The sequence below is a fragment of the Hermetia illucens genome, chromosome 3 (assembly GCF_905115235.1).
Source record: "Hermetia illucens chromosome 3, iHerIll2.2.curated.20191125, whole genome shotgun sequence".
Classification (NCBI taxonomy): domain Eukaryota; kingdom Metazoa; phylum Arthropoda; class Insecta; order Diptera; family Stratiomyidae; genus Hermetia; species Hermetia illucens.
Window position 1 is genome coordinate 149,088,713 of NC_051851.1, and position 26,908 is coordinate 149,115,620.

A 26,908-nucleotide genomic window follows, 5' to 3' on the forward strand; every position below is an offset into this window, starting at 1 on the left:
CATCGACCAGTTCATGGATACCCCTAGCGGAAGAGGATATAGAATTCCAGGATAAACCCAAAGCAGAACCAGCGCATGCTGATGAGGATGGCTTTATAGAATATCATTCGAAACACGCAAAGCATAGCAAGCGCAAACCACATCCAATTGCTCCAGAGACTACGGAAAAGGAAGCACTTGCACAACAACCAACTACCAAACAAAAGAAGCCTAAAAAACCGAAGAAGAAGAAAGAGCGAAAAGAAAAACCGGTTGAAGTCGACGAGCCGAAAGCTGTAGTCGAAACTGAACATGTCAAGAGCGACCAATCTTCTGAAGTAGAAGACAATGTTCCGTATACTCCCACGGTTAGTCGATGGGCGGATGTTTGTGATGATGATGAAGATACCTCTCTGTTTTCGAGCCTTTCGATGAAATTGAAGAAACGAGAAGATACTCCTGAAAAACCTGTACAACAATTTGTCGAAGAAACAGAAAAACCACAGGAAGTGCAACCTGAGCAACCTCAAATTGAGCGTCGTGAAATCAACTTTGAAATCTTAGTGAAGTCTCCTGCATCTGAAATACAAGAAGTGGTTGTTGAAATACCATCAAAAGAAAAGGAAGAAATCAAGGAAGTGGAAACTCCATCTGAAAGTCGAACAACGGTTACTCAAATTGTCACTAAGGTGATTGAGACAGTTTCTGAAGCTCCTCAAAAAGAAGAGACCGTTGAGCCATTGCCAACGGAGGTTCAACAAATTGTCACAGAGATTCTGGCTGAAAAGCCAAAGGATGTTGACTTGCCTCAAATTCCAGACAAAAAGGTTGTTACTACAACTTCAGAAACGTTGGCAGTAGTGGGTCCTGTAGTGGTTTCAGTTGTTGAAGCGAAAGTACCTGCGGTTAAGGATAAGCAAATTATCGATGAGGTTCCAGTTGTGAAGGAAGAAGCTAAGTTCACTCCAACTGAAGTTAAGGAAACAATCACAGAAATTGTAGAAACCAAGGAACCTACGTTGCCAGAACTGGAGAAGGAAGAAATCGTTCCTGAAGTTCCAGTCCTACAAAAAGAAGTGAAAGTGGAGCCAAGTGAAGGCCGAACAACGGTCACTCAAATTGTCACTAAGGTGGTTGAGACAGTTACTCAAGTTCCTCAAGAAAAAGAGACAGAAGAGCCGAAACCAACGGAGGTTCAACAAGTTGTAACGGAGATTCCAGCTGAAAAACCGAAGGAAATTGATTTGCCTCAAATTCCAGACCAAAAGGTTGACACTATAACTTCAGAAACATTGTCAGTAATGGGCCCTATAGTAGTGTCAGTTGTTGAAGCAAAGGTACCAGCAGTTAAGGATCAGGAAATTATCAAGGAGGTTCCAGTTGTGAAGGAAGAAGCTAAGTTAACACCAACAGCAGTGCAGGAAACAATCACGGAAATTGTAGAGACCAAGGAACCCACGCTCCCAGTAGTGGAGAAGGAAGAAGTCATACCTGAAGTTCCAATCGTAAAGGAAGAAGTAAAAGAGAAGCCAACTGAAAGTCGAACTACGGTTACTCAAATTCTCACTAAGGTGATTGAGACAATTACTCAAGTTCCTCAAGAAAAAGAGAGAATAGAGGCACTGCCAACGGAAGTTCAACAAGTTGAGACGGAGATTCCTGCTGAAAAGTCAAAGGAAATTGATTTGCCTCAAATTCCAGACCAAAAGGTTGTCACTACAACTTCAGAAACGTTGTCAGTAGTGGGACCTATAGTAGTTTCAGTTGTTGAAGCAAAGGTACCTGCGGTTAAGGAGGTTCCAGTTGTGAAGGAAGAAGCTAAGTTAACACCAACTGAAGTGCAGGAAACAATCACCCAAGTTGTAGAGACGAAGGGAGATACGTTGCCAGAAGCGGAGAAGCAGGAAGTCGTTCCTGAAACTCCGATCTTAAAGGAGGAAGTGAAAATGGAGCCAGCTGATAGCCGAGAAACAGTTACTCAAATTGTCACTAAGGTGATTGAGACAGTAACTCAAGTTCCTCAAAAAGAAGAGACTGGAGAGGCACTACCAACGGAGATTCAACAAATTGTAACAGAGATTCCAGCTGAAAAGCCGAAAGAAAGTGATCTGCCTCAAATTCCAGACCAAAAAGTTGTCACTACAATTACAGTGGAAGAAAAGCAACTCAAGTTGCCTGAACCAACATTTGAGGTAAAAGAACAAGTTAAAACCGTTCAAACTCAAGAAAAGCCAATCGAGGAAGTGAAACCAGAGTTGACTAAGGAACAATCCCCGGACAAAATGGAGGAAGTGAAACAATCCACTATTACCATAATTTCAAGGGAGGTTATCGATGTTTTGGACAAACCAGACATGAGTGCTGAAATTCCACTTAAGAAAACCATAGAAACACCTAAAATTGACAAAGAAGAAACTGTCACAGTTACACCAGTCGAAGAAAAGACATCTCCTGAAATTGAAAAACCAAAGGTAGATACCGAACTGCTAAAAACTGTCAATTTGTTTGTTGATGGAGACTACTGGCAGGACAAGCCAAACTATGGAGAGGCTGAACTTCACTGGAGTTTGGTGCGAAGTCAACGTAGTGCAGAACCAGTTAAAGAGGAAATTCCAGCATCCGATCTGCCTGAAGTGGAGAAACCACAGGTGGTAGAGAAGACTATAGAAAAATCAGTTGCACCACAATTGGAACAAGTTGCACCTCCAGCTGAGGAACAAGTTAAAGAACCAGAAGTAAGCCCCGGTATTCCAGTGAGTTTGCAGATAAAGCAAACGATAGTTACTACTACAGTTGAAGAGAAGCCGGAAGAACCAAAACCTAGTCCTAAAGTTCCGGTCAGTTTAGAAATACAGTCACCCTACATTGACAACAATTTCTCAGACATACATTTCTGGGCGAACAAGCCGATTTACGACGATGCTGAGCTTAATTGGAGTTTAATTCAAACCGAAAGCAGTCGGCCAACTTCTGAAAGTGATAAGGTTGATCTCATTCCAACTGAGCTCCCTGAAGTGAAGAAAAAGGAGGTACCAAGTGAAATCTTGCCAGAGAAATATATTGAAACACCCAAGGTTGAGACTTCGCCACAAAGCGTAGTTGTTACTTCGATTGAAGTGAAGGAACCTGAGGTTATCACTGACACTCCGGCAACTCTACAGACAGAACAACCAGACATTGAGAATAAATTCATTGACATACATTACTGGGAGAATAAACCAACCTATGAAGATGCTGAGATTAAGTGGAGTTTGATACAAGGACAGCAGAGTCCTTCAACGGAATTACCTGAAGTGAGCCCACAAGAAATTGCCCCAGCACCTTTGATAGAAAAACCAGAAGAATTAGCTAAGGTTAAACCAGAACAAGCTACTATTGTTCTCTCAATTAAGGAAAGCGTCGATACACTATTCCCTGGAGTAGAAGAACCAAAAGTTACTACTGAATTTGTCAAAACTTCGGTTGATTTGAAAACGGAACAACCTGAAACTAATTGGAGTTTGGTACAAGGTGAACCTAAGCCATCTGTAGAAACTACTAAATCTGAAGACATTCCATCTAAAGAACCAACACCAGTTGAACATCACTCGTCTCAACTAAATGTAACACCACAGACAACATCAGCATTAGACGGTGCAGTGAAATTGGCTAACATTCTGATTGACTTTAACAAATGGATAAATCGCAAACCCTACGAGTTAGCGGAAATTCAATACCAAGCTTTCTTAACGATTTCAGATAAGATTAGGTCATCGAAATTACCTGAAATCACAGAATCACCCCAAGTGAAGACTGACACTGCATCTTTGTCAGTAGAGCCTTCACCAGTGCCACAACCTAAGGTTGAAACCATTATTGTGGAAGGAAAGCCTACTGGTAAGGCTCCTGATACTGCAGTGTTCAAGAGCGAACAGACTACGATCCTGTCAGTACCAGATGAACCTAAATACGACAAGCAACGTGCTGAGCTTTCAATAACTGCTTCTTCTTCTCCCTCGTATCCTATTTCCACCCCTACACATAGCATTTCAACTATTTCTAGTGTAGAACTACTACCAACAGCGACAAAACTGATGGAGGTAAATGCAGTTGATGTTCACGATACCAACAAAGAACACAAGGTGAAATGTTTATTTAAAAAAAAGTTTGTTTTTAAATTTTGTTAATTGTGTAGTTTGCATGTTTTTGTCTTTGTCGTTAGATCTTTTTTTGTTGTTCTGTAAATTTTCTCTTGCATGCTTCATTTAGTTGCAACATTTCTTTACAATTTTCGCTAATTTTAAGTATTTATGCGGGTTGAGTAGTTGTTGCTTTGTTTAAATCTCAAAAATTGACACCTTGAAAATCTGAGCCTAATGAAAATGTTTAAATCGAATTTTGTTGCCAACATTCAAATTATTTATAATGGGTCAACCTCAGTATTTGCATCTTTACAAGCAGATTTTGACGTTTTTTTTTAATTTAATTTTTAGTAAATAAGAACAAATTTAGGGCGATTTTTTAAATATTTTTTGAATGGTAAATATAGATATTTTCTATAAATTGTTCCTTTAACATTGTAGTTATGTCAAAAACTCATATTATACATCTGTAATGTTTGTTATGTATGTTACTCTTAGTAATGTTTACGTTCGGTCTCGAGAAAAATGTTACCCTTAAATGTTTTATTCCAAAAGCTTCCATTCGTGGCTAAAGCATGAATTAATTTTCAGCCCCTAAATAGCTTTGTAGGTTCCAATAATTGCAGGAAGTTCAATGGGTCAAAATCTAAATGTGAAAGCATGAAACAATCTTAATCTTCCTGCAAAAAATAGCAAAAATTTATCAAGCGATTGAATAAACTGCTTCCAAAATATCTTGATTCAGTAAAACTTAAAAATCTAAAATCGAAATTGCATCTGGGACCTATTATAAATACTTTAAAATGCTCGCTTCTTAGATATGTTTTTATTTTTTTATTTATTTAAATTAAAACTAAAATTCCTCCACTAATTACATAATTTCATAATGTAGAAATCTACTGTCCTTCAGGAACCATTGTCAGAAGAAATAGATGAATTGCTCAAATCGCTAACATCATGCGAAGAAGGGATTGATAATTTGCCCAATGAAAGTCTTGAGAAAATGCTTCAGGGACTTAAGGTAAGTGTCATCTCCTTATTAGATAATTCCTTCAGATAGAAATATAAAATAACTAAAATGCTAATCTAAAACGTCCTGAATGCAAAAGATACAAAAGTATCTTCAAACAAACTTAGAAGTTTGGCATTTGGACGTTTTTAAAGATGTGGTTAACAAAAATAATGATATCCCAAATAAGGCATTTATTTTAGAACAGTTGTCAATTCAAATCCTGATTGTATCTTCAGATTCCCAATGGCAAAGAAGACATTTCCATTTCATTCATTTCGTAACATCTTCATATCATGGCTTTTGCTTTCGAAATTTCTTTCTAGTTTTATTTTTACATTAAAGCTAAAATTTTAATTCAAAAACAAAAACATTCAGTGAAATTTATAAAATAGTTTTTAAGAAAGTAAAAACAAAATATTTGCCCTTGGTATTCTGTTTAGTTTAATTAAGATATATTTTTATATTGACCGCCATTATCTATTACTCCAGTCCATCATTATTCGGAAAACTTTGGTAATTTTAAAACAAATGACCGCAATTATTCAGAAAAAAACAGACAATAAAATAACGCAAAGAAAAATAGATTATTGAACCCTAGTTCTGAATTCAGATTCGCCATTCACACAGATCGTTAAGTTGGTTGACCATCGGTCTCTCGATGTCGATAAACTGAATCATTGATCGTCATGGATGTTTGTGTTTGCCTTTGGGCTGCCTCGCTTCTGTAGCTTTGTCACTACAGCACCACCGCAACAACCGGTCGATGGCCAACGCCTGCCTAAAACGAACTGGTTCTGGTTTTCTAACGAGGTCCATTGCTGCATCTGAAACAGAGTATGCAACGTCTTTTTTCCCTATTGCCGTTATGGATCCTTTCTCTCATGTAGGTTGGGTGACCATCTACCAAGGCTATTGAGCTAGATTTTATCCACAGCCAAACGGTAGTATGGTGATACCACCGTTACAGAGCTATAGTCTCTTGATGATTTCGTAGAAAAAGCTTCGGGCTCAGGGCTCACCCTCTTCTAAAAAAATCTGCTATTTTCTCATTTAAAACTCGTCTTTGCCAAACAAAACAGTCATTGAGACCCGACCCACATACGCCAAGCACTTGTTCCCCCGTGAACTTGTAATGTTAATAAAGGTTAGCAATCGCAATCGAATCGAATCACTGTACCAAACAGAGAAAAAAAAATTAAAAAGATTTCCAAGTATTCACTTGTTGAGGGAGAACAAAATGACACACTAGTGCATCAAGTTCCCTTGCAAAGGATTCCGCCATTGATGGCAGTTAGTTAAAATGAGAATGCATGAAACCTCTTCTTTTAGAACAGTCTTAACAACGGATCACATGACGGCAAAGGCTGGCTTTGCTCCCACCACCACCAGTCCTTGGCGTGCCAATTTGTTAGACCCTTCATTACAAACGACCCTCAAGCTTCCTGGCACCTATGTTGGGATCAATTCGTTCAGTTGACCCGGTTCAAGCAGCCCCTCTTCACAATTCCATTTCAAGTATCTTAATATATTAGCCAGAACACTGATGGCTTGATACGCTAGACTGTGATTTGAGAATACTTCCACTTGATGCAGACCAATCCTATAATCGAGAAAAATGGTGAACCCGACGTAAACGAATCAACCCCACTACCGAACGAGATAAAGACTAAAGATGAAGAAGACAAACTACTTTAATATGGTATTTCCCGCCACTTGACTGTTGAAACAAATCCAAACCTCCAAACCTTGCGAGCTTCTCCACAAACATATGTTCTCCTGCTCCGAATAGATTGGCCTGGACATCATTTTTCTGAGAAGTTGCCGCAGTTCCATTGTCAATTTTTTTAAAAATATTACTGGGTCCATCCCCTTTCTCGACTGTTCCTTCGGTAAAAATACCCAGTGTCCATCTGGTAACTATTCTTCTATCTCGGTGACAGCGGTGGAATATGTTTTATTTTACTATCTCAGTAGCGATTTTCAGATGGTCCTACTGCCTTCCACAGTGGCAATGATACCTAACCTATAATATTTTGCTTTCACTTCCAAATGAAGAGAGATTTCGCTACTATGCTGGCGAAAATTTTCGTATGACTGTAAGGCATTTCTTTCGTAATCTATCAAGAGTATCTTGTATCATATTGAAATCAAACCCTCCCATTTCACCCATGAGTTGTCAGCCTAAAGTAACTCATTTAATTGCTTCTTACGTATTTTTACTATAATTTTTCGAAAGCTTTTCATTGAGGTTTTGCGTAAAACAAAATCAAAACGAAGCAAGTCTTTGGAGGAAAGAGGGGACCTCAGTGAGATTTCTAGTTACAGGGTCGGAGAGCTGCTTTCCTTCGTGAATGCTACGGGCTGGCTCTGAAGATCCGAGCCAGCTGGACTCCGCTTCCCTGTTCCTATAACAACAGTCACGGTCTTAGGAGTTTGTGGCATCAAAACGGCGCACCAAAGCGCTAATTGGGCTCCTCGGAGCGGCCACTGATACCTACCTACCCCCCTTTGGAGGAAACTGGTCTGGACACGCCAGTGTATAGAATTTTTACCTACTAAAACCACCCCGACACCCCCTCTACTCCCCCCGTATTATTATACATCACGAGGCGGAGCCAGCTTAGCCAGGTCTTCTTCCGTCTACCCGCAGCAATCGTTATCGCGCCTTCCTCACCTCTTCCGCTTCTTGCAGTTTAATTTGGATCGTTGCGCTGATGAAGTTAATCACATCCCAATCCACCTGGCAAGCTTCCTAAATTTCCTGGTGATAGTCCTAATATCCTCTAAGTTCTTCCTTTCTTCCACGAACCTCTGGCATTGGAAAAATACATGCACTGAGTTCTCCGGGACCTCATCGTAGTTTGGACAATCAGGTGAGGTGTCCAGTTTAAACATCCACCATGGCCGATGAGAATCTAGATGATATAATTATTGATGTCCCCATGTTTACTCTCCCCCACTCGCTGATGTTAAGGATCGGCTTATGTGTCCAACGACCCTTGTTTAGGTGGCTCCATCGCTATTGTCATCTAATTATAGAGCCGTCCCTTTCGGTTTTATTCGGTTTCGATAAAGGAGAGTAAACAGTAGATAATGTCAAGTGTGTATGTTCGTCATCTCACCTGCCAGATGTCAACCGATATCGTTCCCGAGATAACGAACACCACATCATCTTAGATGGTGCGGAAGGCAGAACAAACCCTTGGGGTTATTCTTCTTTTGACCGCATTCAGTTTGTGCCCGCTAGATAAACTGGAGCTGCAACAACAAGATGCCGTGGACCTTATACATTCGGCATCATTCTTGCTAGATCCATTCTGGCTGTGGACGCCTTTTTGCATACATACTCCACGTGCTTCTAAAAACTGAGTTTTACAGTTACTTCGATACCCCTAAAAGTTGTTTGGTGTCCTGACCGACGCCATAGCTCCACCTGAGGTGGGGTCTGCCAAGTCTTCCCTTTTCATAAATATTGGTCTCATAAACTTTCTAGCCTGGATTATTCTCACACACAAGGTTTAGGTGACCTGCCCACCGCAACCTGTTGAGCCGGATTTTGTCCCCAACCAGACAGTCGTGGTACCGCTCATAAATTTCATCATTATGAAGACTGCGGAATCATCCATCCTCATGTAGGGGGCCAAAATTACTTCGTAGGATTCTTGTCTCGAACGGAGCCAAGGGTTCATAATTTTTCTTGCCAAAAACCCAACTCTCGTATTCAGTAAGAGCATTGACCCTATGGTGAGACGATTCGACCGAATGCTGCATCGTCTGCTATCGGTTGCGATTTTCGAATTCCAACCATTTCTTCCGACACTCCCAGTTGAATACAGTCTGCTGTCGTTGGTACCTTTATGCAAGCTATGAGAGCCGCTGTATCGCCTGAATATGAACTAGATCTCTAATTGGCTGCTAAAGTCTCTAAAGTGTGATATTGATATGATACTTGGGACAGGCTTCGAGAACCCACCTGCTGCCTCGTAGAAGCAGTCCTTCTCTGACTCTGTAGTCTCCTCTATATAGGTGTGAACGTGAATGAGGCTTACATTTTGAAATTTGCCTCGGAAACGCAGAGTGCACAAACTTTTGCTTATATTTTCAAAGCCGATAACAGCAAGTTTCATTTTTTGGCTGACTACTGGATGACCACTAACCCATAATATATGATATAATGTAGTGGCTCATGGTCAGGAAATCGGTCCCTGTTCAGCGTATCTCTTATAAGGAGAGACAGGATATCGGCTAGCTGATTGGCAGCTCCTTTTCTGTACAAAAGGCATACGTTCCATCAGAAAATTCGGAAATCGTTTGTTCATTTTCGTTGTTGGGTCCGTTGTTGTAAAATCCGTTCAGTTCCAGGCTTCTTTCATGGTTCCCTAACTTTGATTTCCCATGTAGGGCTGTCAGCCCTACCTAACCCTAACCCTGGAGTGTCAGTTGAGACAGTTTGTCCGGTTTTAAGGCGGGGGAGACTGGCATTCATAATTCTCCATCTGCAGTTTTTCATTAAGAAAGAAATCTCTGCGATCACCACGTGGGGATGGAAATAGAATTTGACAGTACTGCTAGTAGTGTTGGTTCAGCATACGTTTTCCAGGTTTTATGCTTCATCGTGAGCCCAGGGACCTATACTACCCTTTAACTGCCCTTGACCAATCTCGTCCCTCGTACCTATCTCCCTATTTCCACTTTCAAAAGTGGTTGATGAGCTCTTCGTATTCTACAGATTTGGTCAGCGACATGAGATTCTTTGTAGTTCGGATAACGAATAACTGGAAAGATAGTGAGATAGGTCGAAAGGGTTTGGTATCATTTCTCCTGGCTCGAAGATCTATTTTATCGGGCCAGCCTAACTATTTTGATGGTAGTGTTTCTGGCCCCATTGACTAGTAAATAGTTTGTACCAAGCCACGTATAGATAATGAAGTATTGGGTGAAAGTCTCTGAAAACTCGAACTGGAAAATATTTTTTTCGTAATCATTTTTATCTACTGCTGAACGTGATCTTCTTCAATACACTTTTTTTAACATTTCTCCAGCGTTTCAACACTTTCCGTAATGTCAAATTTGGCAAGCACCGTAAAATAAGCCTCTATTTCCTGTTTGACCTTTTCATTCGAGTAAAATCTTCCGCTCTATAGCCACCTCTTTAAATTCGGAAGGAAAAGCTAATCGTCTAGTGCCATGTCTGGGAAGAAACTTCGTACTCGTGATCGTTCAATTTAGTCATTACCTTTTCAGATGTCTCAATTGGTACATTATCGCGCCTGTTAGGCACTTTTTTCCTTCATGGGCTGTCGTTTTTAAGGTTTCGTTCAAAACAAAACCTTATTAAAATCGGTTCACTCTCTGCCCGTCGGTCGGTCTGTCTGTTACACGCACTTTTCTCAGAAACGACTATGCTAATTGACACGAAATTTGGTGGAAAGGTGGAAACAGTGAACCTTCACCCATACGGTAAATTATTGGTATTGTACCGCTTTGTCGCACTGCTTAAGTTGAAGAGCCGCTTATGCACAATATCTTCGACCTAAAATTCACGAGCTCAAGATTGTAGGTTGTAATCCTTCTCCTGTGTCTCGCTTGCTTGGAGAATGCGCCTCTGGACTTCAACTTTGAAAACAGCAAATTTATCCTGACAACAGACTTCCAGGTTCGTATCATGCAAGACGTTCAATCGTCATAAGAGAGTGTAGATACTCCCATGGGAGACCATGCTTTGACCAAAAATGACATTATAGAGGGATGTCTCTATCGAGACCTGTTTCGCTGAACGAAGAACACAGTTGATGGATCATAACTGGTTATTCTAATCTCATTGATTAGGACGGCCATACTGGTCAGGATCTTTACCTGAAATACGCTGACATGCTCCGGATTACGAAGGCAGAAGTTTTCCGCAGTCTATTTTTAGAGTTGTCTGCGAATGTTATGAGTAGTATGTCCCATTCTTTCAATAACCCATCGATCGGCAACATCCCTCAGGATGGAATTTTCATAGTGAATTTTCCTTAAACTCCAGTCTAGGTTTTATATGAATAGATTGGTTCGCATTAAAATCTTGCGAACCAGTTGCAAATGCGTTAGTGTTAAAATCCATGCGCACCACTCAATCTGTTTTACTCTCGTGTGTTTCACCAGCCATTTGAACGAAACGTGGTCGGTTACCACTTGAAAAGTTAAACCTTCCATATATGCTCTAAATTTTCTCACTATCTCCACCGTTGCCAAACATTTGTGTGACAGTTTAGTTTCGGTGAGGCTGAGTGAACTTCTTCGACACGTACGCTATAGAAACTTCACCTGCATCCTCTGCCTTCTGCATCAGCACCGCTCCTATGCCATATTGACTTCCGCCATAGTGGATGGCAAAAGGTTGGGAGAAGTCGAGGCTATGCAGGATTGGACCCGAGGAGACACTCGTTTTCAGAGCCTCGAAGACCAAGATGAATTCCTGACCACTCAAACTAAGACTTCTACTGAAGCATGTCTGTCAACGCTGTAGTCAGCGAAACGTAATTTGGCACAGATCCTAGACATTCCAAGAAGCTGCCCTAGCTATTTGAAAGTTTTCGGACGCGGAAAATCTTTGATGGCATGTATCTTGTCAAGATCGGTACAATGTTGTGCACTAAGTATTGGATCTTGTACAAGACAAATTTATTCTTCCGGATGCTCAGTATCAAGTTCACATACACAGAGCCAATTCTCTGTGATGAGTAACGAGTCATCTATATGTACAAAAACTTGATGGCCCAAGTGAGCAGGGATGGCTTTGTCCATTAGTCTTTGCATGGTTTGAGGTGCATTACCGATCCCCAATGGCATGGTCACGAACTGATAGAGTGGTTGCCCTGAAGCGTTGAAGGCAGTCTTATCCTTGGAAGCCTCATCCAGTGGAATTTGCCAGGTTTCCTTCAGACGTACACTTGTGTAAATCTAGCCTTTGGGAGACGGCTGAAAATCCCCTCGTTGATAGATGAAGGATAAGCAGCCCTTCAAGGCAAAGATGCACTTCACCCAGTTTCACTACAAGGGTGGCGGGTGAAGACCAGGTGCTTTGCGATTCCTCGATGATTGCCAAAGCCAGAGTCTCTTCATAGAGGAGCTTCTCAACAGCGGAAGAGATTGAGAGATGTCTTTGCTTAATCGGTTTATTATTACCCACATCGATGACGTGTATCGTAAGACTTGTACGCCCTAAGCCCTCCGAATCGAAGAACGGAAAACTCCCAATGACAGCATCAAGCCTTGTTCGCTGGTGTGTCGTAAACTGATTTTGGTTGACATTTTCAACATCGTTGGTATTCGCATCCGTTGCTTTACCTGGTATCTACCTTTCTAGGACCCTCAGCACACTTTTGTAAAAGCACTCCAAATTCTCTTTACAACCAAATCCTTGAATTCACACGTATCCTCTTGGTTCTCTTACTAGCGTACCAAGGTTCCCTTAATTTCCCTTTGGAATATTGTAAATGCATCTTTCGCTATGAAAGGAAACATCTTAAATTGTTTGGATCTTCAATCGCGAAAAGTCATTCATACAGCCCCATAAACTTTTGAAAGTTCCCCATCGAACAGCGTATCTCTTGCCGTTCAGATGTTGAAATTGTTTCTTTCAATATGTACCCCCTCCTCTTATGCCCTGGACGAACATTTTATCTGTGCATTTGGGAATGCAAATGCTTCCCCCGTCTTTCATGGAGAGGGAAAGACAGCGATAAAAGTATTCCCAAGCTGGGTGGTGGCCTATAACACACTGTGCTAATAGACATTACCGAAATAGTGCTACAGTGACGAACCGCACAAACAGAAGCATTCTAAATATCAAGATATTCCCTATTTTAATGTTAGATGCGATGGGATATAAATAGCCACCAATTAGGTACTCCCTTCTCTTTAAACAGAATTAAATTTTTGTGTTTGAAAACCGAAGCTCAAACAATTTCGCCTTAGAGCATAGGGAACTAATCAAGTGATGTCGTGTTGTTTCCCTAACAGAGGATCAGACCACAACCTATTCGGAGGTCAGGTACTTTTCTATTGTAGCTAGATTAACGCGAACTAGGTCTATCGAAATAGATGGAAGATTGACTTTTTAATTGAAATCGACATGAACATTGTCAGTTCTATTTTAATTCAAGAAATTCGGTGAATTAATTAGTATTTTGGGTACTGACTCATTCTGTGATTTGTGCGTCTATGATAAAGTACGAGTTCAATGGCCAGTGATCAGATCAACGAAAAATTAATGTTTTTAAAAGTGAGATTTTCTAAAGTGTAGAACTGCTAATTTATGGAGATACAAATGCTGAAATCTAAATTCACATAAAACAGAAAAGTGTAAGAAACAATACCTAACCGCCATACTCCCAAAGATGTCGGTGCTAAAGTGGACTTAAGAGTGATTTCCTCCTGATTTCCTGAACTCTCCCTCGGAGCGTAGGCGACAAACATTTTTGAATCTGTGCTCCTTTTTCATTTCGAAATCATCCCCCGTAATCAAGTTAGAATCCTTAGCCAAATATTGACCAAAAAGCCCACCAAAGTGCTTACATGTAACAGAAACCTCAGTGAATCATCCAGTTGTACCTGAAGGTCTGCTCCTGGATAGGACATTTACGCGTGGATGTCACCTATATCCAACACAACAAGGTTCCGTAGTAGGTAGTAGCAAGGTTCCACTGAATTGCACTTCACATGAAAATATCTAGACAGTTCTATCTTTCTGGAGTGAAAATAGAATATCTTGGAAGTTCGCTGATTAGTATACACAGAAGATGACCTAATTTTATGTCATCCTCATAGTCCTTGTAGGCTAGAATATCTTTGAAGTTATTAAAAAGGGCTATTCTTTCCCCAATTCTTGATTTTGGATAAAGCTGACTCACTGAGGAGAAAATGTGTGAGATACTCTCTCTCACTCATCTGAGCGTTTGTGACTTCGCTAGTTCGTATTACGGGAAACCTCACAAAACAAATTCTACTGCTAGTCCTTGATATGGAAATCATACTCGTGCAACCTCTGGAATCATAGGTGCTCCTCAGAAGGACATGCTCTTTAATTTTTTCCTAGCTTTTCCGGACATATTCTTGAATATGACCCAAGTATCTAACGTAAGTCACAATATCTAGAATCGACTCTATTCCTTCAGCTTTAATTAAATCTAACCGACTGCAAAGTTTAGAAAATTGCGTGGTTTCCTGTAAAAATAGCAGTATTACACTGGGGTCGGATTGGATTGCACTTCTATGGCCGGTAGTTCTTGCGAATTGTCAGCATCTTTACCTGAAATACGCTGACATGCTCCGGATTACGAAGGTATGAAGTCTAGTCCTCTGAAGAAGTTTTCCACCGTCTTCTTTTCGAGATGTCTGCGAATGTTATGAATGTTCCTTCCGTCCCTCTCCCTTGGGTCCGGAACACCCCTAAGGGTAGAATTTTCACAATGAATTGAAGCCTGGAGCCTGGGTTCCAAATAATTGTATTAACAAAGCAATTTGCGCTTAGTGTTAAGATTCATGGACACCACTTAGTCTGGTTTACCCTCATGCAATAATTTTTTCATGCGATAACTTACTCTGAAGGTGACAGCGGCAGACAATGAAGAGCGTATAAATAATTGTAGTGCCCTCTGGCTCATAACGTAATCTGAACTTAGATGTTCATACTCAACATCGTGGTGACTAAGCGAATAGATGACCAAACTCTCAAACTCGTTGCCCTAAGTTCGAATCTCCATCGTCATGGATGTTTGCGTTCATCTTTGTGTTTCTCTTGCACTGTGGGCTTATCACTTACAAAGCATTAACTGTGATGATAATTAACTTAAAACGAAGTCTGACTAAAAATAACCTTAAGACAGTCAAAACCCAAATCGCATACCCTTCTGCTAATATAGAGTAACTTCTTTTAGTTTTTACCATTAATTTTCAAGAACATATCACACAGCAGTGATTCGCATACTATTTAGGTCATCATGTTGGTTTCCAGACATTCTCACCTCCTCTTAGAGATCCTTCAGTTCCGAGTTACATCATCTCTTTGAATTTACCCATTTTCTAGTCCCGGATTCCTCCTTTGTGTACTTCCAGCGATACTATTCTTCGACTATATGAGTATGATTTAGGATCCTTTTCGTGGCCCCTTGAGACTTTTTTCAGCTTCCTGTTTTATGTTCCTATTTTTTATGGATGGTTTGCATTTTTGACATAATTGATGATGATTTTTGTGAGCCAACTATGCGCCACTAGACTTTTTGAAACCAATGACGACAGTCTGGAAAAACTTCAAAATTCTTCCAAGAAAAAGATATCTCTGTATTGAAATAGTATTGTCAGTGGTTTGCCCGTTCCCTGCAGAGTCCCAGTAAGAGGGCTACGGGGATCTGCTTGAAACGGACCGTTGAAGCCGCTATAAGCTCTTTCAATGACAATTTGGCGACCCTTCAAGCTAATTATTAATTTTGGAAAGAGGAAGAAGTCCAGTAGTGACACAGCTGGATTATACCATGTTGGCGCAACGCTGTGATGCCATTCCTAGTGAAAAACTTTAGTACAAACGGGGTAGGGAGGCTGACACAGCATATTGTCCTGATACAAAATGGCCTACCGACGAGCTATTATCTTACAACTGTGGAATTCAACGTGATATTGGTTATGTTATCTACTGCTTTTCCTTAAAGTATAAACTTGTTGTCAATAATGATATTTAATTAGAACAAATTCGCATTGCCTTAACCCTGGATTTGGTCATACGCCTTTTCTTTGGGAAGACTTCAACGTACCACCCGTTGCTTCGCCGTTTCGATTGAGAATCTTTCACGAAGCTCCATCCCCGGATCATTCAACAAACTGTTTTCCCTATTAGTCGGTGGTCAACACCTTTGGGAAAACTTCAGCGAACACGTTTCTCGTCTGCAAGTTATAACTTCCACTATTTTTCCAACACTTAGCGTTTTTTGCGTTTTTATCTATATTTTCACTAATTTAGGACGATGAGGTACGGATCGGTCATGCGGGAACTGTTTTTGTCATTCCTTAATTCATACGTCATACATGATATATCCTCGCAGACTTCTCTACTCATATCCGCCGTATCAGCGACCTATTTTCGAAGTTTAACACAAAACTTAGTCATGTATCAGAGCTCCATCAAACGCTACCTCTGATATGAACACCTGCCTGTAGGCGATTACGAAAGTCAATTTTGTTAGACATGCCCCTCACCACTTTTTTCAATGAAAACCGCACAAGACTAGCGGTTTTCATCTGTACTGAGTAAACTCAAGTTCTACAGGCTTCTCTCCTGAGGTATTATCGCCACTACGCCACTAACTTCAAGCAACTCTTTCTAACGTGCTAGTTTCGATTCCGAATCACTCAAATAGAAGGAGATATTAGGGTTAAAACTAAAGCTAGAGAAGAATTCCTTGCTTCCCTAAATATTAAGTGGCATTGCATCCTGCTTGGTAGTATCTGAATAGAGAAACTATACCATCTCCTACAGTCTTTATCGATGTCGATTTTTCATTTTCGAGTAAAAAATACCAGAATAGCCGTCCATTCTTTCCAAATATTGTAAGTGATCAGAGTGAGTTTCAAAATTGTCGAAGCTCCATATGCAGAATCGTTAAGCCACCTCCTAACGGAGGAAGTTCCAAGGGCATTAATACCATTGATTTTGGCAGATTGACTATTGTCAACCGGCAGGGCAGCGTTATCCCTAAATATTGAACAAGACAAAAGTTGATTTTACAAATCTGCCATTGCCTAAGTGTATCTCCAATGAAGTATCCTGTCAACCAGGCTCGGTTTTCTGAACATTCTAAGCGCCTCCATGCCATGTAAAAAAAATCCAGGTGTCTTTAACACCTGGTACATTTGAGGCTTTTACCAAAATGGATTTAAAAATACATACCTATCGGAGAAGCTGGGATCCTTATAACCGAGTGAAAAGCTAAAACAAAGGAGCAAAAAATACTAGCCCAAGGGCGAGGGTAGAACCGTGAATCATGGCGGAAAACCGGCGGGTGGAAACGAAAACCTGGACGTCCCTATCGAGGATAGGAAGATCGTGCGCTTCCCTCGTCTACTAAACGTTGAGCTCTAATAATTGCGTACCTGGAAAACCCGTCAATTACTAGATACCAGTGCAATTAAAAAAAACTGGCACAGGATGTACAAATGAATCGCAGTTGCTCTTCTTCGTGAAGGAGGTGGTTAAATATAGGAAGGAGGCCATCAAGTGGATGGCGGACACAGAGCTGCCTCAATCCTATAAGTAAGATTGGTTCTGCTTCGATCGGTTAATATTTGGCTTGATAATTTTCCGTTCTAATCTGATTCACACCCATGTCCTGTTTGTGCAACACCTAGGAATAATTTCCGATCACACCACTCCCAGGGCAGGCTCGTAGAAAATGAGCCTGCCAAATGTAAGGATAAATCTGCACCCAAATGTGTATCACTCAGGCGATCTAATCTTTCTGCCTCCCAAACAAAAACCCATATTTTGGGGACTATTGGAAGTTTCCCCTGTGAAATTGAAAGCCTCAAACAAAACACTGCCAAAGCTAAGGACAAGACAGTATCTAGAACAAGGACTCCAGAAGCTTGCCTGTAAACCCTTCAAGTACTCATAAAATATACTCGAAAGAATGACAAGACTTTGGCAGAATGGTATCAAAGAGAGAATAGGAAACTCTCATCTACAAGGTAAGATAGGAAGGACGCGAATAGATACTTGATTTTTAGAGAAAAAGGCTGCGACCAATACTTGAAGATGAGCTCAAACAAGTTAAGAGTCTGATGTCATCCCTATTCAGCAGATGAAAACAAAGTTTCCAGCTGCAATAAATTATTGATGACTTAAGAGCCCCACATTGGGTGCAGTTTTTGATAACTATGACAGTTGAAGATCCAGATAGATTATGGTCAGTCATGAGAGTAGAGCGATTAATCATGCAGATTCACCAGCACCTTCAGCTCAACTGATGTGTCCCGTTAGCAATAGCTATTTCGCCACTTTGGCGATCCGGATTGACAGTTTTGACTATGCGAATGGTAACTTTAGCTGTCCAAATTAACTATCGTTGACAAGACCAATTGATTGATGTGTATCTACGTCCTGACGAACCTGCATGGCTAACTGTTGCCTAATAGTAGTCAATCCGAATGAGGAGGCAGAGGGTCATTATAGGATATTTTCAGATAACTACTCGAAAAATGAAACAAAGGATGTTAGATGTAGATCTCTATAGTCTATGGCAGCCATACAATAGCGCGATCTGGTCCTTGTTCGGCACCCACATCACTGGAGCATGTTTTCGTCGATGGCCAAACGACAATCCTAAGTGGTCGAAGACGACCAAGAGAGGAGAGCTATTCCTAAAACCCAATAAAAGAAGGATGACAAAATTGACCCTCAAGGTTCGTCCGCATATACTGAAGCTCCATGAAGATGGAGCTGTTTATCGCAGTCAGTCATTACAAACGATGATCAACGTTTGGCCCGAACCCACGACCCTGAGATTAGGAATCTCATTCTCTAGCGACTGTGCTAGCTGGGCGCAATGTTGAGATTTACTTAGTCGGAAATGCAGGGTCCCACGTTGGGCGTCATTTCTAACGGATGACTGCTTGGTCGACATCAGTATTCAGTATGTGCGGGTGAACTTATACGGTAAATTTCTCTATCTTTCCTTTTTTAAGGTTTTGGGGTAGCTTGGTCCACGGGGCTAGTATCTGCCGCGCCACCGTTCGGTTTGGCACACGTTCAACACAGCTGATACTCGCTGTGCCTTGATCCGCCAGTGGTGCCTTCTCCCTCGAAGTGAGCAGCTCTCTTCCACATTATACACCTACATTAAACAATGCTTCAAGGAAATAAACGATTCTTGAAATGTCGTTTTCTTCAAATGTCCTGGTTGCCTTAAAATTAGGCCAGAACATAAGCCTTACAGGCGCGCTGCTTTACCGAGGTAGGGATCTTTTTGAGAACAGGAGTATCTAGATCGACAGTAAGTAACTAGCGCCATTGCGAAGGAATTTCTCAATCAACTTACTGACATAGATAGATTGTATACATTTCAAGCTAGCAGAAAGTAGTTCAGGATTTTAGTTAGCCAAACTTTTCATCAAATTGCTGCTTTCTTTTGTTATCACAAATCTGAACAATTTTGTCTTCTCTTACAGTTGGTTTTGAAGAACCTCGAATGTCATCAAACAGAAGCAAAACGATTGCGTAAAGAAAGTGAAAATGTGCTGGAAAATCAAGACCTTCAGCGAACTCTTCAAAGAATCGAAGAACGAATTCATATCTTGATTCTTCGTACACAAGAGGGCATTGTAATGCTTCAGGTAAGAATAACTGTGCCTTAGGATAAGACTAACATTTCCTTACATGAACATTTACAATTTTAGAAAACAATGGATAAGCAAGAACAAAAACGTTTGAATGTAAAGAGCTATCAAGATCAATTGGCTGCAACTGAAAATTGGATTCAGTCAATTGCCGACGAATTAAAAGCAGAACCCGTCAAATCTGATAGCGATGAAAGCGTAAAGCAGGAGCTTGAAAAGTATTTACAATTTTCTCAAAATATTGAGGAAAAAATAAGTACACTGAAGGGTATTGCCGATAATGTACGAGAACAAAGTAAGCACGAGGATACGAAGGAAATGAGCGAAATTCTATTGCAGCAAATAGAGAAGACCATTACTTTGCTCACTGAATATCTCATCATCATTACTGAGAGGATCACATATACAACCGTCAGAATTAAGGAAATGGAGCTTGCACGAACTCCAGTTGTTGAGGAGAAACCTAAAGAGAAATTGCCTTCTCCGGAACAAGTCAAAGAGCCCGAAATAATTCCACAAAAAGTCGTCGTACCTGTACAACAGGCTCTTACAGAGGTGGTCCAAACCGTTGACACCTCCTCTCAGACTCAGAAACCTAAGGAAAGTATTTCCATTTCGCAGACAATTGATGGTGGTAAAGAAACTATTCAGATCACCACTATACCAGACGACGAAGACACTACCAGCGATACGTTCGTCGAAACAGTCCACACTCAATCCGTCCCAGATGATAGCACTCAAACTTCAGAGATAATACTGAAACAGACACCCTCATCTGTAGAAACAACATTCTTAGAGCCAAGCAAATCATCCACCGAGGTAGTCATTGATGCTGACGGTACAAGACGAGTCATCATAAAGAAGGTAGTTGTGACCAGTCAACAACACGTCCAACACCGAATCCAGCAACAGTTAATTACCGAAGGACAGGAGCCAGTGGTAACTGAAACTGTCACAGAGAGTGTAGTGCCTTCTACTCAGCAATTTGAATTCACACCTGAAACTATGGAATTAACAGAATCCCAACTGGCTCAGTTGAATCTTCAAACCAATATTCAAACAGTCACGCAGCACGTCGTTAGGAAGGTGATTCGCAAGAAACGTCGCATTATCAAACATGTCGTTATTATTGACGGCAAGGAGCACGTTACTGAGCAAGTTATTGAAGAACCTGATGAGGTGACCGTGGAAGAAGATTCCTCGGAACCGCAAACGTTTACTAGCACCGTTGTAGTTGAAGAACCTATTGAGCAGACGCCGATTGATTCCCAGGAGCCGCAAACCCCGTCAATAGAGATCCAACCAATTGTCTTAGAACAAGAGAAGGTTGTCGAGAAAATCATTACCGAAACCTTACCGGCAAAACCCATTCCGCAGGTAGATATCGTTCAGACAACTGTTGTGAAACCTCAAGAGTCGGTAACTTCGATTATTGAAAGACCTGAAAAAGACGTGAGGGATGGGTTGGTCCAGCAGGAAGAGCCCAGCGAGCAAGTTGATGCAGTTACTTCACACCAAACGATCGTAATCAAAACTTTGAAAATTGAGGATCTCCCAGCTCAACCAATAGAATCTCCAACAATTCCAGCGGAAATTGTTGAAACCCAACAAGTCAAAAAACCTGAAGACGAACCTAAAGACACCACTACTTCCGTAGAGGTGGAGGAGCAGGTATTTGATTCTGAACCAGCACGAGTAGAGTTGACTGCACCAGTAGAAGTATCACAGACTATTATTGCTTATAAACCTCACGTTACAGATGTAAAAACAGAAAATATCGAAGAAATATGGCCAATTGGATATGAATTGGCAATTCCAAATGTTCGGGTCAGTGAAAGTGAGGCACCGGTTACCGATGTACAGAAAACATTCATTCCTTCAGAGGATGACAAGGAGCAGAAGGACATCTGGCCTGTCAATCAAGATATAGGTTCTTCCTTCGATCTGAAAATTTATGAATATGAACAAGAGAAACAGAAGCCAAAAGAACAATTGGTCATAGAAGAGTCAGCCGTAGAACAATCGATCATAGAACAACCGGTCGTAGAAAAACAACCTTCACCACCTTCGGAGCCAGCTACCATTCCCGCTGAAATCGTAGAACCAATCGAGCTAAAGATTGAAGAAGACATTACTCCGAAGGAAGAAGTTAAAAAGGAAGAACCCAAACTAGATGATGAAAAACCTGTAACTGAACCGACTAAACAAATCACCGAACTAACTGAAACAATCGAAATCAAACCAATTGAAAAACCTGTGGAAAAAGAATTACGCGATGCAGAACAACAAACCTCACCGCGCTCCCCAGACCATCCAAAGCCAGCTGAAATTAAACCAGAGCCAATTGAAATTAAGCCACCAGTCGAATCAATATCGCTTCAAACAAGTATTGACCTGCCATCCCTGGAGAACCAAGAATCTCAAACAGTTATTGATATTCAAGAAATTCAAACCCAAACAACTCCTAGAGAAAAATCTCCTGCAGAGTCACTGGTCGTCCCTGCTGCAGAGCCGAAAGATCTTACAACAACGGAAAGTCAAACTGATGTATCACCTGTGCCGAGTGTCGAACAGGCTATTCAAGAATCCCCAGAAACAGAAGAAATATCAAGTCAAACTGTTGTGGTGGAGACGAAGGACAAAGATCTCCAAACTTCTGGCGGGGTAGAAATCACCATCGCTGATGTGGTAGCTCCAGTTGTAGAGAATATCCTACAGTCAGCAGTCACTAAAGTTGAAGTGGATTTGGTGAAGAAGAACAGAGTTGACCGAGATGTTTCCACGGATGTCATTCCTACCACTGATAGCACAGTTCAGGTGTCTACCATTGAAGCTGAACCTGTGGATACTGAATCATCTGAACCACTTTCGAGCGAATCATATGACATTGAAGTTGAAGGAACCATAATGATGCCACCCTCTAAAGAAGTCCTCTATGAATTTTCTAAGAGTGTGGAGATGCCTAAAGCTCCAAGTGGCGAAGAGAAAACGGGAAAATTGCCAGAAGTTAGCATTAGCCTTGAAATCGATCCTCAAATAGCTGCACAGCTAAGCGAAGGAATAGAATTAGGCGAGGAAAGTAGTCCTGCTAAGCCAGAAGAAAGGGAAACTAAACCAGCTCTAAGCGAAAAGGTGGAGAAAGTAACAGTTGTATCACAACAGTTCGGAGAACCTCAAACAAAAACCAAACAAAAGAACATCAGAAGGCCAAAATCACCTGTTCTGATTGAGGAAGTCCTATCGCCAGTTGAAGTCACTCCAGACGCAATTGCAAGTCCACAATTTACCACTTCTGAAAACTTGTGGATGAATTTAGCTAGCAAAGCACCTAGCGGTAGTGGAGTAACAACTGTCACGCAGTATATCCAACCTGTTTGGACTCAAACAATTGATATCATCAATGAAAGAAGTCGACACTTGAAAAACATTTCCAAACCACGTCACCTTAGTAGCGTTCTGCATATTGCAACCCTTGGAGATCATATCACAGAAGAGCCCGTCGAGAATCGCATTCAAACCATTGAATCCGCGCAGGGCGATCTCAAGGAAGCTATCGCAACTCAGAATATTACAACGGTTGAAAGGAGTGTCAAAATTATCATCGAGCAAGTGTCCATATGGCTGGAGACCATTGAATATCGTTTGTATCTAATCCGTCAGCAATCAAGCGACGGCCCCAGTGAACAAAAAATGATAGAATACGATAAACTGAACCACGAGCTTGATACCATCAAGACCAACATTCAGAGGCTCGAAGGTGATTTCAAACAAACACAAGGCATTGGCGACGACAGCACCAGGGACAGCATCGCAAACTGCATTCACAGTCTCAATGAACAATTCAAAGCGATTGAGGACACCACAAAGGAAAATAAGGAGCAAGACAAGAGCGATCTTGAGAGGTGGAATGAATATATTTTGCTGATTGAGACTACCAAAATCTACCTGACCGAGATACAAGAGCGATACGAAACCTTAATTTTCCAAGACTCTACTTTCGAGGACAAGTTAGCCAACTTGGATGACTTGGAAGCACGGAACCAGGAGGAAAAAGAGAAGATCTCGAAGCTCCTGAACTCAACGAGAAGCTTCATGCGAGACTTCCCTGGCAAGAAAATCCCAGAGTCGATATACGTTGCCTATGAAAATTGCATAAATATTGAGAAGAACATCAACCTCGAACGAGAAAGGGTGCTCCAGCTGCAACAATTGGCTGAGGACTACGAACAAACCCTGAAGGAGTTTGCCAAAATTATACTCATAGCAGATCGTTTAGTCGATGGTACTGTCAACAATGCGTCATTGGAGCAGCTTCATGAAGAACTGCAAACACATCGGAAGTTCTTCGTGAATTTGAATCACTGCCGTGGCATCCTGGAGTCTCTGGAAAGTAACATCGATAAAGAGACTAAGGAAAAGCATGCAGAGCTCCATACCGACCTATACAACCGCGCTACATTGATCCTGGAAAAGGCAGCTGACCGGGCACAAAAACTCGCTCTAGCGGCATCCAGATGGGCCATAATAGAAAAGGCTATGAAGGACGAACGTCAGTGGTTGCAAGTGGCCCAACAACGTGTCCCTGACCTCTCTGCCGTCACTTCAGCCGACTATGATCGCTATGCGGCTCTATACCAATCCTTGAGCTCTGACATTTCAAATCATCACACAAACATGATGCGAATTTCAAACATGTCTCACAAGCTTCAGGATCTGGTTAGCGCGCCTAGTCTGATTGAGGAGAACAACGAAGCAATAATTATTTTGCTGAAACTTCGCGAGGAAGTTGCATTGTATTTGCGACGAATTCTAGTCTTCCGCGAAACTTGGACACGGTATGAAATGCTGGCTGAACGCCTGGAGATCTGGATCAGAAATGCTGAACATGATTTGAATCAAATCAATCTGTCACCTGGACAACTACCTATTGGAAATTTGAGACAGTTCTGGGAGATCAAGGCTCAGTTTGAACTACACAACAACATGCGCATTGAGGCTAGTAACAACTTTGAAAAATCCCTGCAGGTGATATCGCTCGCAGATGAAGTATTGCAGCGACAATTCCATGCTCAGTTGGAAAATCGCTGGAGTGGACTTGCTGATAGGATTGAAAGTATTCAAAATTCCATAGTGGACAGTATTTCGTCACAAGACGTTCCTGTCGATGATAAGCTGAATCTTCTCGAACGTGAATTGGAAGAAATCCTTTCCGCGATAAGCAGCGTGAAGGGTATCATTAAGAACGAGGAGGAGCTTGACTTGTACATCGAACGCATCCAGGTCTTTAACGACCGCGTTGGTATAATCAGCAATGAGTTAGGACGTGTTGGACTACATCCAACAGCCGATCCTGAGAAGGTTGGCAAACTCTTTGCTCTTTCTCATAGGATCTCGTCCACAATTGCTGAGGAGGCAGAAGTGTCAACTGTCCTCAAGGATCGTTTGAACACCATTAACGAGGGAATCATCAATATTCGTAAGAGTCAAAACAACATGTCAATATTGCTGGATGAGTGTGAGAATGCCGAGAAACTGGATAGTACTGCTATTGAAAAGGCAGTGAATGAGTGCGACGAAATCAGAAGTGCGCTCGGTGGTCAATGGCAGGAAATTATGCGTTTGAGACAGTTGCTTCATACGTTGCCATTGCGTCTTCGGGTGTCAGTTTCACCGGTGAAACTAGAACGCGATATTTCACAACTACAAGATGATTATGCTGTCTTGGAATCGCGTTGTGGTAATATTGGAGAACTATTGAAACATCGCTTGGAGCTGTGGAATAATTTCAATCGACAACTGGAATTAGTGCAACAGAATGTCAGGGAAACTGACTTCATGATGGAAGTATTGCAGATTCATGGACATGTGGATTATGAGCGTTTGAGGAAAGCTACAGAGCGTCTAGAGGTGAGTTATCGAGATCAGTTTGCTTTTAAATTTTTGCATTTTTGGAAAAGCCTTAAAGGTTCATCACGCTCGTTTAGACAATAAACATGGTCTTCTTATTACCGGGATTGATATTGTGACCACAATCAGAGCCCCTCTGTGACAAGCAACAACAATACCAATCAATACTGGGTGTATGAATCAGTATCCATACTGGTGAATCTAACACTTACCTAAATTTCTATCAAACTGTAGAGTACAGCAACAAACTCCTCCCCGTTTGAAATCCGAAGGTCTCTAGTCCATTTGGAGCTAACCACAACCCCCATTAAACTTCCACTAGGGGACCCATCTTGGTTCTCATGGTACCAATACACCTCTGGTGAGGTTTCAGAGCCAAAGCCCCTTCAGATGAGTCCCTGTGCAGACTCTAGTTTAATCACCCTTGGAGCATTCGCCTACTGGATTACGACCAGCAAGTCAAAGGGAATACAACTCCTTGACTAACTAGTCTTCTGTGTTCCTCATCGCCACTTTGAGCACATAAAAACCTTTTAATCAATATCGTTATTGCTTACTATAAAGGCCAATTTGAAGGATTCAAGATCTGATGTTGCTTCCCGATCAAAATCTGCCGCAAGCAGGAGAAATTCCTGAATTTGCTGTGGATTAATAACTTCAAACTTGGCTATTTTGTTTCCCTAACAATAGAATCTCGCTGACTCCTAGGATCAGGATCAGGATCAGTTTCAATAGTGTAACGAACAGGGCCCAGTTTGACCTGCTACAAGCGAAAGTTCCGGATGCCCATGATTATCTTTGAAGATTCGCCATCCTCAAAACATTTCCACCGCTTTTCAAGTAATATTTTTTTTTGTGTCAGTAGCGCCTAGGCTACAGGCTCCATTTCAGCCCAGCCCAGCCCTTAAGTGTTTATGGACAATATTCTCTACGTCATCTTCTACCTTTTCCAATCAGGACCTGATTCCCAAATTGCAAGGATGTCGACCTAGCCGATGTGTTCTGCCCCAATAAGCACTGGAGTGTCATCGGCATGGCCAATGATAATCGCGGCTTTAGGAACCCATAACATCAGTATGCTATACTGCATGATTATCCACAGTTTATCGTCCGAGTCGTAGCATGACAGACCCTACAAGGCAAATTGTGTTACTAAGCACGTAACATGGTCAAACCCTCGAATATTTTGCGCCATTTCACAGAAGTCGGTATAGCTCAGATCAAGGGTTAGTAAACCCTCCGCGTCAACTGCACTCTTCGCAATTTTTTCCATTGATAGTAGGTCTCCCTTCTTGGAATTCAAAGTGGTCGTCCGAGGGGCCACCATTTCTTGCTGTGGTAGCACGCTGTAAATAACCCATTTAGGCCTTCAAGATAAGTCTTTGGAATTAATACCAGTTTGTATTGTTTTGTCTATGCGGGGAAAACTGTTTCAAGCACGTCGTAATTGTTTGAGCAAACAAATCTGACCCTGCCTTAATGACGCAAAGCTGCATTTTTGGCAATCGATTTTGTGACTTCA

The 26,908-nt window shown here is 41.4% G+C and overlaps 1 protein-coding gene across 5 annotated transcripts in view; it reads left to right on the plus strand.

The window, feature by feature from the left end:
• Positions 1–26,908, plus strand: part of LOC119653199 (nesprin-1) — a 205,957-nt gene that overhangs the window by 159,749 nt on the left and 19,300 nt on the right. For all 5 annotated transcript variants that reach the window (XM_038057765.1, XM_038057766.1, XM_038057762.1 and 2 more), the window contains 3 exons: positions 4,993–5,121; positions 19,312–19,476; positions 19,540–25,386. In XM_038057765.1, coding sequence (XP_037913693.1) covers positions 4,993–5,121; positions 19,312–19,476; positions 19,540–25,386 — 6,141 coding nt within the window. The remainder of the gene's footprint in view (positions 1–4,992; positions 5,122–19,311; positions 19,477–19,539; positions 25,387–26,908) is intronic.